This window comes from Polypterus senegalus, chromosome 12, assembly GCF_016835505.1.
Source record: "Polypterus senegalus isolate Bchr_013 chromosome 12, ASM1683550v1, whole genome shotgun sequence".
Taxonomy (NCBI): domain Eukaryota; kingdom Metazoa; phylum Chordata; class Cladistia; order Polypteriformes; family Polypteridae; genus Polypterus; species Polypterus senegalus.
Window position 1 is genome coordinate 121,857,703 of NC_053165.1, and position 17,403 is coordinate 121,875,105.

The 17,403-nt window shown below is 41.8% G+C and overlaps 1 protein-coding gene across 1 annotated transcript in view; it reads right to left on the reverse strand.

The window, feature by feature from the left end:
* idh2 (isocitrate dehydrogenase (NADP(+)) 2) overlaps positions 1-14,292 on the reverse strand; it is a 75,717-nt gene extending 61,425 nt beyond the window's left edge. The window contains exon 1 of the mRNA XM_039773339.1: positions 14,112-14,292. Coding sequence (XP_039629273.1) covers positions 14,112-14,226 — 115 coding nt within the window. The 5' untranslated portion in view covers positions 14,227-14,292. The remainder of the gene's footprint in view (positions 1-14,111) is intronic.
* Between the last annotated feature and the right edge of the window lie 3,111 nt (positions 14,293-17,403).

A 17,403-nucleotide genomic window follows, 5' to 3' on the forward strand; every position in this document is an offset into this window, starting at 1 on the left:
GTAGAATTAAGGCAGTTCTGATGGCGAAAGGGGGTCAAACACCGTATTAGTGTGGTGTTCCTAATAATCCTTTAGGTGAGTGTATAGATAGATAGATAGATAGATAGATAGATAGATAGATAGATAGATAGATAGATAGATAGATAGATATATATATATATATATATATAGATATAGATATATATATAGATATATATATATATATAGATATATATATATATAGATAGATATAGATATATATAGATATATATATAGATATATATAGATATATATAGATATACACACACATACAGTATATACATACGTATATACATACAATATATACATACACACACACTTAACTTTCTTTAACATAGTGGTAACATATTTGAAAAAGCGAGTGTTAACATCACTGAATTATTCCTTTTGTTAAGTCAAATGCTCTTCTTCCCTACCATCCAACAAGTAAAGTACTATAGCAGGAGTTACAAAGTGGTTTCTCTTTGCCTTGCTTTACATCTATTTTGATCAAAAACATGAAAATGTGGCAAAAAAGTTCTTCAAGGACATGGTGAAAAATTAATATAACTATACATTCAGTTCAAGACCATCAGTTCAAACCGGTCTCCTCTGATCTCTGGCATCAACAAGGAATTTTCGGCCAGAGAACTGACGCTCAGTGGATATTTTTCCTTTTTCTGACCATCTTATGTAATCCCTAGAGATGGTTGTGTGCAAACATCACATTAGATCAGAAGTTTCTGAAATACTCATACCAAGCCTTCCGGCACCATCAATCATGCCACACTCGGTAACTTCAATCACCTTTCTTCCCTAATCTGATACTCAGTTTGAACTTCAGCAGGTCATCTTGACAATGTCTACATGTTTAAATCCACTGAGTTGCTGCCATGAGAATGGCTGATTAGATATTTGCATTAAGAGGCAGTTGAATAAGTTTACCTAATAAAGTGGCTGCTGAGTGTGTACATATATATTTGTGTATCAATTTAGTCATTTGTCACTAATAACCAGTAAAACAAAGATTTTATTATAGATTTGATCTCCTCTCCCACCTGCAAACTCACTGAGGACGTAAATATATCAGGACACATTGCTTTTTGGTGTCTTAATGGTATTTCCTTGGTGTTTGTAATTTCTGTCCCTTTAGGTTTTTCTATACTATTTCAGATCAGATTCAAGTCATATCCCTTGACAATTTTCCTCTGTCTAAACCACTGACAAATGTATGCCTGCTATCAAAGCCCAAGTTGTTAGGAAACATACAACTAGTAAAACAACGTACTTATTCTATACATTACATCCTGCTGCATTCAATAAAAACTCAATTGGGAGGTACTTATAGTCAACAAAAAAGCAAATGTAAGATTGACTCAAAGCTTACAATAAATGTGAAAAGCCTTGGATTGTTTGGATGACAGCGCTCTGAATTAGACACTGTTTTAGAAGAATGTCCTATTCAATTAGCTTTTAATGATAACAATTCCTTATTTCACACTCATTCAACAGGCAATCAACACTTTTAAATAACTTTAGAATAAAACACAAGTTCTCTTCCATATCTATTCACAAAAGAATGTTAGCACAACTTTAAATAATTTACATTTCTGCTTTATACTACAGACCAATATTTGTCACATACAGTACATGCTACAGAAATGCAAAGGGACAAGGGCAACCATTTCTTGTTATGATTGTCATTTTGTAAACACTTGCTACTTCTATTTCTAAGCTTCTACCTGAAACACATCTTTAAGAGACCCATTTAAAGAATGCTAATGCTACAGTATGCTGCATAATGCATGGTCAAAATTGACTGTGCCACACAGAAAATCGAAAAATCGAAATTTTCACTTTTTCCTCCCATTAGGAAGATTAAAGCATTAAATATGCTGCTCTTAATGGTAATATTAAAGATAAAGTTAAGGTGTGCGGAATGGGAAATTACATGGGTCATCTTAAACCCAAGAACAGATACCCACAAGAAGAGTTAGCAGTCTGTTATTCAATCCCTCCACTTTTTTTTGCAGTGAGTGAGTCATATTCATTGATTACTGAATTCCTACCAAAAAAAAAAACCCTGTCCCGCAAACCAAATTAAAATGACCAATGTTATTCACAGTTTGGAAATTCACAATCAACCAATCCAAGTTCCAAACTTTACTGTGTAAACCTGCCACACGGTAGAATAGCTGGACTTCAGATTACACAGAAAGCAAGCTGCACTCTTTCACAGAACAGTTAATACACCCACGTAAACCCATTCTCATAAATGTACGGGGTTATGTATAAGAAAACAACAAAATGTAGGGTGTTTGAGTGGGGTACCCTAAAGTTAAAAAAGGCACTCAATAGGCCAAATCAATTTTTACTTTGTAATACAAAAACAAAATGACATTTCTATGATAAACATATTTTTAATAATTACTGTACTAAGCAATGCATGCTTCCCATCATGTACTGTCAAAAATTATTTCCACATCTGGGCCCTCTCAACATGTCAGAAGTCAGAAGTGTCAATGTTGCTCACAAACATACAAAGCAATTTTTTCAGTACAATAAAAATGACACTCAAATATATGCAGCCCGAAAGCTGCCATCTGTTCGTTTTTGCTTGACATGAGGGTGAATTCATTCTTTCCAGTTCCATCTATTGACCTGGCATTCAACTAGTATCAGCAAACACCACTTTTCATTAAGGAAACATTAGACATTTAGTAACCAAACAGTCTAAATGGTTTATAACTGAACGTAGCCAGACTGCAGATTTCTACTTTGACCCTGAACAACTTTTGCAGTAGGAATGATCTCCAACTTCTACTAGTTACCAAATGTCTCAGCATACAGCATACACAAGGTAGGAGATGAGGAGTGCTTGTGTGTGCACTGCTAAATCATTTGACTGAATCATAGTGCAAAGTGGATTATTTACAACAAGCCACTACATACAGCCTAGAAGGTGAAATGCACAAATGCCTATTGTAAAGAACCATTCCTTTAAAATAATTATAAACACAAAAGGATCTAAAAATATAAAACACAGGAAAAATCTAAGCTTAAAGTCAGACACATAAGCATGTCTCATTTTCTAATGTGTATCTAAAAGGTCCAGGGTAGATTTATACAGATTGTAAGCTTTATAGTGATTGAACAAAAACTGAAAAATGCAGTACGCCTCCTTCCCTTCAAATCAATAAAAGTGTTAAAATCATCTTTGAAATTCAATAACACAGGTGACTAATAAAAACATTAAAAAAATAAAAAGAAATCTGACTCAAACTAGAGAAATGGTTACATCCTGAAAATACAAAGAGAAAATAGTAGTACAGTGATTCCTCGCTATATTGGGCTTCGACTTTCGCGGCTTCACTCCATCGTGGATTTTATATGTAAGCATATCTAAATATATAATCACAGATTTTTCGCTGGTTCGCGGATTTCTGCGGACAATGGGTCTTAATTTATGGTACATGCTTCCTTAGTTGGTTTGCCCAGTTGATTTCATACAAGGGACGCTATTGGCAGATGGCTGAAAAGCTACCCAATCACAGCACGTATTAGGTATTAAAAAAAAAAACTCCTCAATGATATACGATGTGCTTCCCACCAATGCTTCGCATACTTAAAAGATCTAACAGCACCTATTGATTTTTGATTGTTTGCTTTTCTCTGTCTCTGACATTCTCTGCTCCTGATGGAGGGGGTGTGAGCCGAGTGGCTGTTCGCACACTGGCCTAGAGGATATGGATGCTCCTCTAAAAAATGCTGAAAGACTACCTTCACATTGCTCTCTTTATTGTGGCTGCTTTTGACGGGCGGTGCTTTGCATGCTTAAAAGCCCGAACAGCCCTATTGATTTTTAATTGTTTGCTTTTCTCTCTCTGACATTCTCTGCTCCTGACGCACACTCCTTTGAAGAGGAAGATATGTTTGCATTCTTTTAATTGTGAGATGAAACTGTCATCTCTGTCTTGTCATGGAGCACAGTTTAAACTTCTGAAAAAGAGACAAATGTTTGTTTGCATGTTTCCCTGTCTCTACAACCTCCTGTGTTTCTGTGCAAATCTGTGACCCAAGCATGACAATATAAAAACAACAACAATATAAACATATGGTTTTTACGGCGCAGATTTTCACGTTTCGTGGGGGGTTCTGGAACGCATCCCCTGCGATTGAGGAGGGATCACTGTAGTAGTAATTGTATGGTATCTTGTTACTAAAATCTGAAGCCATATTCTTTGCTAGCAACACCCTTGTAAGCTTCACTAAACCACATTTCCATGCCATTGACTGTTGAAGACACAATGCACCACACATATAAATAGTTTAGATGAATTAATCCAAACAATATATGCTTGTTGAAATCCATCTGTAACATACTGAACATTGGCTTTTTAAAACCTCCTCTACCAGCTGGAAGTCCTCCGAGTGAAGGCCTAAACTATATGAAGTACCTTTGGTACAACTGTCCTCTTAAAACTGACAGCATGACCAATTCAAATGTCTTGGTTGACTGTGTATTCTGCTGTCCTATATGCAGAGTCTGTGCATGGAGTCAGGTTTGGAGCTGCCACCTATTATCGCTCAAAGGAGCCAATAAAGGGAAACATTTCTTTGAGCTGTGTGAACAGTCTGCATACTGTATGGAAATAAGACACTACTAATACAGGGCATAAACAAAGCAAAGATAGAAAGGCCCGAGATAAGAACACATAAGGGGTTGTGGTAGCCAGCCCGGACACAGACAGGTGGACACGTTTGAATCACCCACAACACGTTTATTATACATACTATTTACAACAAAGTGCACCACAACTCCAAAGTCCCCCAAAAGTTCAGGCCTCACGATAATGCATCTTTCTCTTCAGGCTGCCTCCTTGCCTTGCCTCCAGAGCTCCGTCCTTCTCCAGTCCCGACTCAAGCCATCGTATGGAGGGAGGCGTCCCCTTTTATAATCACCCGGATGTGCTCCGGGTGCATTCCGACAATCTTCCGCTGGCACTTCCCAGTGTGGCGGAAGTGCCGGCTGCGCACTGGGAAGCACTCCGGGTGTCCCCACTCCTCTTCCCCCAAAACTTCCAGGTGTGGCAGAAGTGCTGAAGTCCAGGGCTCCAAAGGCACTGGGGTGCCCCCTGGTGGTGACCACGGGCCCCTACAGGGTTAAGCTTTAAAGCTCTGTACCCGTGGTCCCCACAGGCACCAGGGTGGTCGCTGCCACATGGTCTAGGGGAGGCGTAAGTCCTCCTCCTGGGCGTCCCAGCCGGGTCGCCCCCCCCCAGCCATCTTTGACAGGGTGGATGCATGGAGATTCTCTAAATGAAATAGCTTAGAGAAATAATTGTTGTGAAGGCCATGAGGTGAAGAACAACAGGCTGAGATGGATTGGACTTGTAATGCAAACGGGGAAAATTATGGGTGAATATGTTTACTGGGAAGGATAAGACATCATGAACGGAGATGATGGCAGTTAACTTGAAAAACTGGTCTCAACCTTAACACTAGAAGCCCTGAAGCCTACGAAAAAAACTTGTAATTATCTGCATGCGAGGTCCTTGAGTTGTTTAGGGTAAATAATATATTATTTGGAACACATGCATTTCATGTGTATTCCGTGTCTACAAAGATCTGGATAATTGCATGATGACAGGAAATGCGAGAAACATAAGAAATGTTGAAGAAATACCTTAAACAGAAACTTTATTCATGTTATAGTACTAACGGCAAAATTGTGACATGGAGTGTATGATGTAAGAAGACTGAAGTCCAAATATAAAAATAAACACTTTCACAAAAGGTACACCCCCTCCTCGAACCGCCACTTTATCGCGGTGGAGGGGTTTGCGTGTCCCATTGATCCTAGAAGCTCTGTTGTCCGGTGCTTTATGCCCCTGGTAGGGCCACCCAAGGCAAACTGGTCCTAGGTGAGGGATGAGACAAAGAGCAGATCAACATAACCTCCTACGAAGAACAAAAAATTTGCATAGCGTTTTTCCTCACCCGGACGCGAGTCACCGGGGCCTGGAGGTGGGGCATGATGGCACGTGCCTGGTTGCTGGGCCTGCACCCATGGGGCTCGGCCGGGCACAACCCAAAGAGGTAACGTGGGTCCCCCTTCCCATGGGCTTACCACCTATGGGAGGGGCCAAGGAGGTCGAGTGCAGCGTAAGTAAGATGGTGGCCAAAGGCGGCAACCTTGGTGGTCCGATCCTCTGCTACAGAAGCTGGCTCTAGTTGGGCTCACCTCAACACACAGCTTGGACTCTGGAACCAATCTCCTTGAGAGGGGCTGGACTCACTACCACACTAGAGTTGCCCCCGGTGAGAGGCCCCGAGCGGGTGTGGGCATACTTATTGCCCCCCAACTTGGCGCCTTTTCATTGGGGTTTACCGTTTACCGCGGAAGACGAGAGAGTAGCCTCCCTCCGCCTTCGGGTGGGGGGACAGGTCCTAACTGTTTGTGCGTATGCACCGAACAGCAGTATGGAGTACCCACCCTGTTTAGAGTCCCTGGAGGGGGTGCTAGAGGGCATAACTTCTGGGGACTCCCTCATACTGCTGGGAGACATCAATGCTCGCGTGGGCAATGACAGTGAGACCTGGAAGGGCGTGACTGAGAGGAATGGCCAACCCCATCTGAACCCGAGCTGTGTTTTGTTATTGGACTTCTGTGCTCGTCACAGATTGTCCATAATGAACACCACCACGTTCAAGCATAGGGGTGTTCATATGTGCACTTGGCACTAGGACACCCTAGGCCACATGTCTTAGACACTCGGGTGAAAAGAGGGGCGGAGCTGTCAAATGATCACCACCTGGTGGTGAGTAGGCTTCGATGGTGGGGGAGGATGCTGGTCAGGCCTGGTAGGCCCAGACGTGTTGTGAGGGTCTGCTGGGAACGTCTGGCAGAGTCCCCTGTCAGAAGTAGCTTCATCTCCCACCTCTGGCAGAACTTCGACCACGACCCGAGCGAGGTGGGGGACATTGAGTCCGAATGGAGGCAGCTAATGGGTACTGGAAGGCCAAGCGGAATGTGGCTTCAGTGGTTGCCGAGGCAAAAACTTGGGCATGGGAGGAGTTTGGGGAAACCATGGAGAACGACTTTCAGACTGCTTTGAGGAGATTCTGGTCCACCATACGGCATCTCAGGAGGGGGAAGAAGTGCAATGTCAACACTGTATATGGTGGGGATGGTGCGCTGCGGACCTCGACTCGGAACGTTGTGGGTAGGTGGGCTCCCCCATCTCTGGGACTGAGGTCACCAAGGTGGCAAAAAACTCCTTGGTGGCAGGGCCCCATGGGGTGGATGAGATACGCCCGGAGTTCCTCAAAGCTCTGGATGTTGTAGGATTGTCCTGGTTGACACGCCTCTGCAACATCGCATGGACATCGGGGACAGTGCCTCTGGATTGGCAGACTGGGGTGGTGGTCCCCCTCTTTAAGACGGGGTGTGTTCCAACTACAGAGGGATCACACTCCTCAGCCTCCCTGGAAAAGTCTATTTGGGGGTCCTGGAGAGGAGGGTCCGTCAGATAGTCGAACCTCAGATTCAACTCTACACCCTTAGCAGGATCCTAGAGGGTGCATGGGAGTTTGCCCAACCAGTATGTATGTATTTTGTGGACTTGGAAAAGGCGTTAAACCATGTCCCTCGGGGAATCCTGTGGGGGTGCCTTGGAAGTATGTGGTACCGAAACCCCTGATAAGGCCTGTTCGGTCCCTGTACAACCGGTGTCAGAGCTTGGTCTTCGAGTAAGTCGAACCCATTTCCAGTGAGAGATGGACTCCACCAGGGCTACCCTTTGTCAACGATTCTGTTCCTAACTTTTATGGACAAAAATTTCTAGGCACAGCCAGGGCATTGAGGGGGTCCGGTTTGGTGGACTCAGGATTGGATCACTGCTTTTTGCAGATGAGGTTGTCCTGTTTGCTTCATTAAGCTGTGATCTTCAGCTCTCTCTGGATTGGTTCGCACCTGAGCATGAAGCGGCTGGGATGGGAATCAGCACCTTCAAATCACAGACCATGGTCCTCAGCCGGAAAAGGGTGGAGTGCGAGATCCTGCCCCAAGTGGAGGAGTTCAAGTATCTCAGGGTCTTGTTCACGAGTGAGGGAAGAATGGAGCGTGAGATCGACAGGCGGATCGGTGCGGCATCTGCATCAATCTGTCATGGTGAAAAAGCTATCAATTTACCAGTCGATCTACGTTCCTACCCTCACCTATGGTCATGAGCTATGGGTAGTGACCGAAAGAACGCGATCACGAATATAAGCGGCTGAAATGATTTTCCTCTGCAGGGTGTCTGTGCTTTCCCTTAAAGATAGGGTGAGAACGTCAGTCATCCGGGAGGGGCTCAGAGTAGGGCCGCTGCTCCTCCGCATCGAGAGAAGTCAGATGAGGTGGCTCGGACATCTGATCAGAATGCCTCCCTGGTGAGGTGTTCCGGGCACGTCTAACCGGGAGGAGGCCCCAGGGAACACCCAGGACACGCTGGAGGGACTTTGTCTCCCGGCTGGACTGGGAACGCCTCGGGATTCCCCCAGAAGAGCTAGAAGAAGTGGCCATGGAGAGGGAAGTCTGGGCATCTCTACTCAAGCTGCTGCCCGATCTCGGATAAGCAGAAGAGGATGGATGGATGGATGGATGGATGGACGGATAAAAGATAGACGTATTACAAAACAAGTACGCTTTTATTCAAGAGTATAACCAAGAAAAAAAGAGATTGGGTTAGTGTACGTCATTGATACAATTGCTTTGGTAGTACAGCAGTAAGAACTGCTGACTCAAAACCAACAAGTCGTGAGTGCGATCCTACCCATTTCCCAGATTTAATGTTTTGAGTAGTTAGCTGGTTTTATAGTTACTGTTATAAAATAAAAACATACATTTGATTTGAGTCTGTAACAGCCAGTGTAAATGTATGGTACTAGTAAAGGTTAGGGTTTTTTTACGATCATGCTCACCCCGATCTGACACTGTTGTTTTCAAATAAAGATGTGCTATATAGCAGAGGTGAACTTAAATGAGGATGAGGGTTCGGAGAAAAAGAACAGTCCTCCCTGCAAGAAATGTCCACTCACATACAAGAACAATGCAGCTGCAACAGGCGTGAAGGCGAAAGACGGTACCGTCCTGCCAGTCAATCTGTCCCACACCTGTCCTTCAAAGAAGAAGCAGGGCTTCGAGAGCTCGCCAAGGTATTGTGCAAAGTCCTGTTTTTGATTATGTTTTGTGATGGTCTTTATATAAAAAAAAAATGTATGTTACTTACATAAAAGCTAGACTGAATGTTATTTACCTTGATTTATTTACTTATCTCCCTACAGCGAAGGGATTTAAGGTAGACCAGGATTTCGTAGGCTAAGTTTTTCGTAGACTTCTGGGATTCTAGTGTTAAAGATGCAGCAAACTGCTTAAAGATGGGAAGAGAGTCTGGCAGCATCCAGCCAACACAGGTAGCCCCAGATAAAAGTGATTTAACTGATAGCTTTGGTAAACTAACAATACATTTGATTAGTCAAACCTAAACAGAAAATACTTCCTTACTGATAAGAGAATTATGTCAGAGTTTCTCTCTTACAATTTAATTTGGCTGTCCCAGAAACTGATTATTCTACACCAATTTCACATATACTTATTCTACCTTACTATTAACACATACCATAACTCTGCTGTCAATTCATAGGAGTTTCAATAATGCTTGCTAGCTTTTTCACAAGGCAAGTGAAGGTGGGCACTGTGAAGTGTGCTGTACATAAGGTTGAATTAAAAAGATCCACCAGATTCACTCCAAGGCTGAATGGTATTTGTTCCTAGAAAGCCCACAGGAAACCTCAGTATTTGCAGTCTGGGAAAAGTAACATTATGTGGGTTTCTGAGAACAATGGAAAAAGGAAAATGAAGCCAAAGATCAGATCATCAAAATGTATTATTCAAAAAATAGCTTGGGAATCACCCAAGCCAGCTGTTTTAAGTACAGATCTTTTTTTTTCTTAAGTGAAAATAGTGTTTCAGTGGTATACATTGCAAAAAGATAAATGTGAGGTAACAGTCACTGGGAAAACAAGAAGCTAATAAGCTGTACCACCTGATACTATCAAAAGTCTCACAAAATAAAACAAGCCTAAAGGTTCTGTTACAGGAATGGTGAATCCTAAGAATTTTGTAGAACATGTAATGTAAATTGTGCTCTCCAGAATAGCAACTTTTATTTTAGCACAATTACCAAGGCCTTGGAGAAAAAAAGTTACAAGAATTTGTCAATGAATGTTAGAATCATTAAAACACATCACCCAGGTAACACAAACAACTACAGCACTCAAACATTGTACATGCTTCTATGGTAAATAAAATGATACAATGCAGAATTTAATAATGAACTGTTATAGCAAACAGGCTAATTGTCTGTTTTCAATTCTCTAAAACCAAGTACATCAAGTTGTGCGACTGACTGAACTGTAATAGCCCAGCCTGAAAAAGAGGCCTTAGCTGCCTTAAAAGCTTGCATATTGTAATCTGCTCAGTTAGCCAATAAAAGATGTTGTTTGGCTTCACTTCTCATTGCAAGAAACATGTAAGACTGCATCAGAGAATCAACACTTACAGTTTTGTGTAGAATTATACAGTTAATTGTTTATCATATACAGGCGGTCCCCGGGTTACATATGAGATAGGGCCTGTAGGTTTGTTCTTAAGTTGAATTTGTATGTAAGTCGGAACAGGCACATTATTTTAAAAAATGCTATTGTTGACTAACTGTAAACAAGTGCTCTGCCGATGAATGATGGAGTTTCACCTCTCCCTGACCTTTTATCATTTCTACTTTATTTTCCATGGTGATGGTTTTTCTCTTCTTTACTGTATCACCAGCACTTGCATCAGATCTGTGTTTCAGAGACATTCTTGAAGGGTGAAGACAAAAGGTTAAAATGAGCTCTTCTGCACTGCACTGTACACGCTATCACAGTTGGAAGGCACTCGTCGTCTGCACGTCTGATGTACTGAACGAGAGACAACTTCCTGTTATGTACAACAGTACAAGCAGGCTTGCTATTGAGAATGAATGGGGGTGGCGAGAGGCGGTTCACCTCCACTACAGTATGCTGCCTAGAGACCCATTCCTTTTCAAACAAACAAGCAGTTTAAAAATACATGTATTCATAGAACACACTGCTGGTGCCACGAAGAAACTGTGAAGTGTCATATTAGCCAACTTAAAAATATCTCTTTCAGTCCTATCGTATTGTATATTTAAAACTGTTCTATTCTTTTGTCTTTTTCAGATTGAATACATTAATTAGACGACTTTTTGGGTAACTTTTTACATCCATCCATCCTCCAACCTGCTATATCCGAACTACAGGGTCATGGGGGTCTGCCGGAGCCAATTTCAGCCAACACGTGATGGAAGGCAGAAAACAAAACCCAGGCATGGCACCAGCCCACCACAGGGCGCGCACACACACACACCAAGCACACACTAGGGACAATTTAGAATCGCCAGTGCAGCTAACCTGCATGTCTTTATTGAACAAAATAGAAAAACGCCTTCAGTAGATTGCTCAGCTTTACAAACTAGGAACAAAAGGCAATCTGGCAAAAACACAAACAGATGATGTCTGGTAATCTCTCAAAGCTCAGTTAAGCTTTTTAAATTGTCCTCATTGAAGAAAGTCTTAAACGAATCTGGTATTTAAGCACTTTTACTTCACATAGCTCAATATGGCCAAATAAAGACTAACAAAACAAGGTTTATTTTAGGCAATATGGACTGCAGATGATAAAAAACAAAAAGTATGGTCATAACTGCTGCAATTTACAATTTTCCTAGTTTGGGACAATACATATATTTACTTTTGGAAAAACATCTCCACTCTGGGTTAAAACACACCTAAAATTTTAATCCCTGTTTGAAACAATTCTAAGATGCTGCCGCCTGTGCCTGCAGTATCAGATATGAGATCTTAAGACTCACAAGTCTACCACAGGGCCCATTCACATACCCACCCTCATTTACCCTCACAAACATGGCCAGTATGGACTCTCCAACTAACTTTCAAAGATATGTGCAGAAAACGACACAAACACCACACCACGCAAAGAGTCGGGCATGGAATAGCTGATTTGTGTAGCAACAGTTCTTACCACTGATGCAACATTCCAGCATAGGTGAAATAAATGAAAACAAATCATTTATTTCTATATATGACTGAAATGTGGGGCAGTTCCAGAAAAAGTGTAAGCAGTATTCATACCACAGATTAAGTTTCCCTAATGTAGCATAACACTTCTTTTGACTTAGACATACAAAATGCCCTTCAGAGTGTCTTTAAAACATGTCTAATGACAAAGGGTACCCTGAATGCAGCAATTTTAAGAAACAATTTTAAATAAAATTTTCCCAAGAGGCCCAAAAAGCCATTCTGGATGTTTTTAAAGCCTTTCTTATAACAGAAGGCATCTTACATGAATTGTTAATAAACAATTCTGAATCTTCTTCCTGGTTGCCCATTCAAATATTACAATTATTACATATTCAAGTCACCAACTATTAAAACAGCAATAAATGTAATGTGAAGTGTGACAAAACTTTCAAAAAGCACAGCTTAATATATGCAAAAAAGTGAAGTCAAAAACACTTCAGTTCTTGCAGCAGACTATTAAAGAGTTTAGACTATGAAGCACAGCTATTCCCAATTCCAAACACTTGTCATATCTACAATGAAAAAGTTTATTTAAAAAAAAAAACACAATCAATGATGGTAAGTATAAATGTTAAGAATGACAAATTGTTAAAGAAATGCACTCATATTCCAAAAAAAAAAAAAAATCAACAACCCCTCACCCATTGCAGGAAGTGGACTCTTACTTTGGAAATGTCCTAATGTTGACCTTGATGTCTGCAAAGGAGACCTGTAGGTGTTAAAGAGGACTAACTTCTCCTTGCTGGCCTAACTTTGTGCATGCACAGGTACAATTCTATCAACGATACACAGTGGCATAAAATGATTTAAATTGAGGAATCCTTTTTGATGAGCATTTAATAATAATATGGATCAAGGGATTATAACAGACTACACGGGCTGTAATTATTGATCTCTTAAGACCTGAGCTCCTGAGAAACAGAATCGCTGACAGCACTGCAGAAATGTCAGTGGGAGTAACATCGATAATGAGAAACAGACAACAGAGGGGCAATGACGGATATTAATAGGATTCATAGAATGATGGTGCAAAGAGACATGGTGGAATCATAAACGAGGTACGTCGGGGGGATGGGGTGGATTAAAGAAGACGAAGGAAAGTCACACCGCATAAGTAACCTTGACTACAACCAAAAACACTGACTGGGTCAAATTGCAAAGCACTCGTTAAAAGTAAAAAGCCTAATGTTTATCCAGTCCGTAGGTATCTAAGACAAACACACGCCGCGTCTACAGCTTCCTAAACGCTGCAGCAGAGCCTTGGGCAGCGCGTACGTGATCTCTCATCGCGTGACGAAGTCTGATCGGGATAAACGCAAGGCCTACCGGCTTTTTCACCCTTAACTTTAACACTTATTTTTAGAGATCCATGAGAAATTACTTTTAAATGTCAATCCAATCACTGTTGCCTCGACACATCTCCAGGTCTGCTGGATTGTGCTCATTAGATTTTGTATAAAGCTTCCGTTTTTCTTTTGACCTTGATTCCCCTTAATCGAAAGCACCAATATAGAAAATGAACGAGACCAACCAATACTTGATCATCTGGTTTAAGAATACCCGTCGCGAATTTTTCAAAAATCGATCACCCGGGGCGATAAAAAAGCCACTGACTGACAGAGGTCACCGACAGTGTGGTTTCGGGCTACACGTCAGTAGGTTCCGAACAAAGCCGACGCGCTCCAGTTTCGGCGGCCGGTATTACTAGGCACTGCAAAAGAATAAAGAAGCCACAGGCAGTCAGGCATCGAAGGAAGAACACAGATGCAGCTGTCCGCTGTCACTCAACAATGGTCTGAAAGAAGAAGTTCATTTAAAGACATGCTTCCCACAAAAGATAACGCAGCAATGAATGAATCGACGGTTCGGTTCTGCAAGCCGGTCATTAACGGTGACGCGTTTTTACTCACAGTTCCTTTGCTGCCGGTGTTGACAGGCGGCTGGGGCTAATACAGCCGGGGTTTTGCCAGCGAAGGTCGCGGAATATTTGGAGAGGGATTGTAAGACCTTGAGGTACGCGGCCATGTCTGAAGATAGCTCGATAGAAAAGAAACAAAACAGTCGCTCCACTGCACACAGGAAGGGAGCGCTCTGCATCGCGCGCAGCCTTTTTAACACCTCCTCTGCCCGCCCCTTCCCGCGTGCACAGACAGTGGCTGGTGAGCCACAAGGAGGGGCGCCGAGAAGGAGAACTGGATCAGGTCGTATTACCGACATTAAATTTCAGCGTACTGGCACGCCTCTCCCCGTATAGTTCCCCGCCTCCTGAAGGTCCTCGTTAACGTAGATTTTGCTGACTTTTCGCTATCACGCCAATGCAGCTCATCAGCTTACACGACGTCACCTCACAGTATCACACAACCAGGTCGAGGTTGCTGATTAAAACGGGAACTAATCTTCTCTGTTGCCAAAGCTGCAGCCATTCCAACTTCGACCAAGAGTTATTTAACCCTTTAAACTCAGCTTCATTTCTCTACGTTTTCTGCTAGTTTGATTTAACTGGCTGTAACTTCATCATCCTTCACTAAACATTAATGCTCTACCCCTCTGTAGTATCAGGGTGTTATACCATGTTAGCCATTATGGATGCAACTAGAAGTGAAGCACAATGATACCTTTTAACAGCTGGCTGAACAGATTACAATATGCAAGCTTTCGAGGGAGCTCAGACCCCTTGTACAGTAGGCAATTGAAGAAAGGGCTTGAGCAGCCTTGAAAACCTGCAGATTGTAATCTGTTCAGTTAGCTAATAAAATTTGTTATTCTGCTTCACTTCTCATTGTTCTACCCATCAAAATAAAGGTCAGACAGTTCTTTTTCAGGATTTTACCTGGATAATATTATTATGGTGTATACCTATGTGGCAGCAGAAAAAGTTGCAAAAGTCAAAATATACAGTATATATATATTTTTTTTTTACCAGAAAATGCACTTTGAATGTTATTCCTAGTAGTATCCATAACATACAGTTTCATTATTGAAGGCAAATAGCATTGTATCATTTTATAGGACGGAAGCCTACTGTCAGAGTATATACAGTGCATCCGGAAAGTATTCACAGTGCATCACTTTTTCCTCATTTTGTTATGTTACAGCCTTATTCCAAAATGGATTAAATTAATTTTTTTTCCTCAGAATTCTACACACAACACCCCATAATGACAACGTGAAAAAAGTTTACTTGAGATTATTTGCAAATTTATTAAAAATAAAAAAACTGAGAAAGCACATGTACATAAGTATTCACAGCCTTTGCCATGAAGCTCAAAATTGAGCTCAGGTGCATCCTGTTTCCCCTGATCATCCTTGAGATGTTTCTGCAGCTTAATTGGAGTCCATCTGTGGTAAATTCAGTTGATTGAACATGATTTGGATAGGCACACACCTGTCTATATAAGGTCCCACAGTTGACAGTTCATGTCAGAGCACAAACCAAGCATGAAGTCAAAGGAATTGTCTGTAGACCGCCGAGACAGGATTGTCTAAAGGCACAAATCTGAGGAAGGTTACAGAAAAAAATTCTGCTGCTTTGAAGGTCCCAATGAGCACAGTGGCCTCCATCATCTGTAAATGGAAGAAGTTTGAAACCACCAGGACTCATCCTAGAGCTGGCCAGCCATCTAAGCTGAGCGATCGGGGGAGAAGGGCCTTAGGGAGGTGACCAAGAACCCGATGATCACTCTGTCAGAGCTCCAGAGGTCCTCTGTGGAGAGAGGAGAACCTTCCAGAAGGACAACCATCTCTGCAGCAATCCACCAATCAAGCCTGTATGGTAGAGTGGCCAGAGGGAAGCCACTCCTTATTAAAAGGTCCATGGCAGCCCACCTGGAGTTTGCCAAAAGGCACCTGAAGGACTCTCAGACCATAAGAAACAAAATTCTCTGGTCTGATGAGACAAAGATTGAACTCTTTGGCGTGAATGCCAGGTGTTACGTTTGGAGGAAACCAGGCACCGCTCATCACCAGGCCAATACCATCCCTACAGTGAAGTATGGTGGTGTTAGCATCATGGTGTGGGGATGTTTTTCAGCAGCAGGAACTGGGAGACTAGTCAGGAGAAAGGGAAAGATGACTGCAGCAATGTACAGACACATCCTGGATGAAAACCTGCTCCAGAGCGCTCTTGACCTCAGACTGGGGCACGGTTCATCTTTCAGCAGGACAACGACCCTAAGCACACAGCCAAGATATCAAAGGAGTGGCTTCAGGACAACTCTGTGAATGTCCTTAAGTGGCCCAGCCAGAGCCCAGACTTGAATCTGATAGAATGTCTCTGGAGAGATCTCAAAATGGCTGTGCACTGACGCTTCCCATCCAACCTGATGGAGCTTAAGAGAAGCTGCAAAGAGGAATGGGCGAAACTAGCCAAGGATAGGTGTGCCAAGCTTGTGGCATCATATTCAAAAAGACTTGAGGCTGTAATTGCTGCCAAAGGTGCATCGACAAAGTATTGAGCAAAGGCTGTGAATACTTATGTATATGTGATTTCTCTGTTTTTTTATTATTAATAAATTTGCAAAAAAATCAAGTAAGCTTTTTTCACGTTGTAATTATGGGGTGTTGTGTGTAGAATTCTGAGAAAAAAAATGAATTTAATCCATTTTGGAATAAGGCTGTAACATAAAATGTGGAAAAAGTGATGCGCTGTGAATACTTTCTGGATGCACTGTATAGTTGGTAAAGAAATTATACTATGTATCTCAATTACATAACTAATAGTTGGAAGATTCAAAAACATGTTTACAAAAAAAGAAAGTCTGAAATATAGAAACACCCCTTTCATGTAGTAAATAATATTGTCCGTAAAAGTGCACAGATTTTAATGAGGATATTCAAAAAAGTCATTTTGAAATAGCATCTTTGAGTGAAAAAAAGAAAGCATTGCTATGTGGTTTCAGAGTATGCAAATGTCATTTTATTGGCAAAACACTGTACTTTAATTATAGCACTGAGAAAATGAATGATTTAAAAAGTTTGCATCATTGTTTGGTCCCACCGGTGGGTCCAATACAATGCGATTGAGTTTAAAGGGTTAAGGAAAGTTCTCCTCACATATATGCAAAATTTCATATCCTTGGACTGCACTGTTATGTCAGTATTTTATTATTTTGTATCATGGAAAAGATTCTCCAAACTGTGGCAAGCTATTGCATTAGATTGTCTACAGATACACTGAGAATCCTTCTATATTCCAAAGACTTG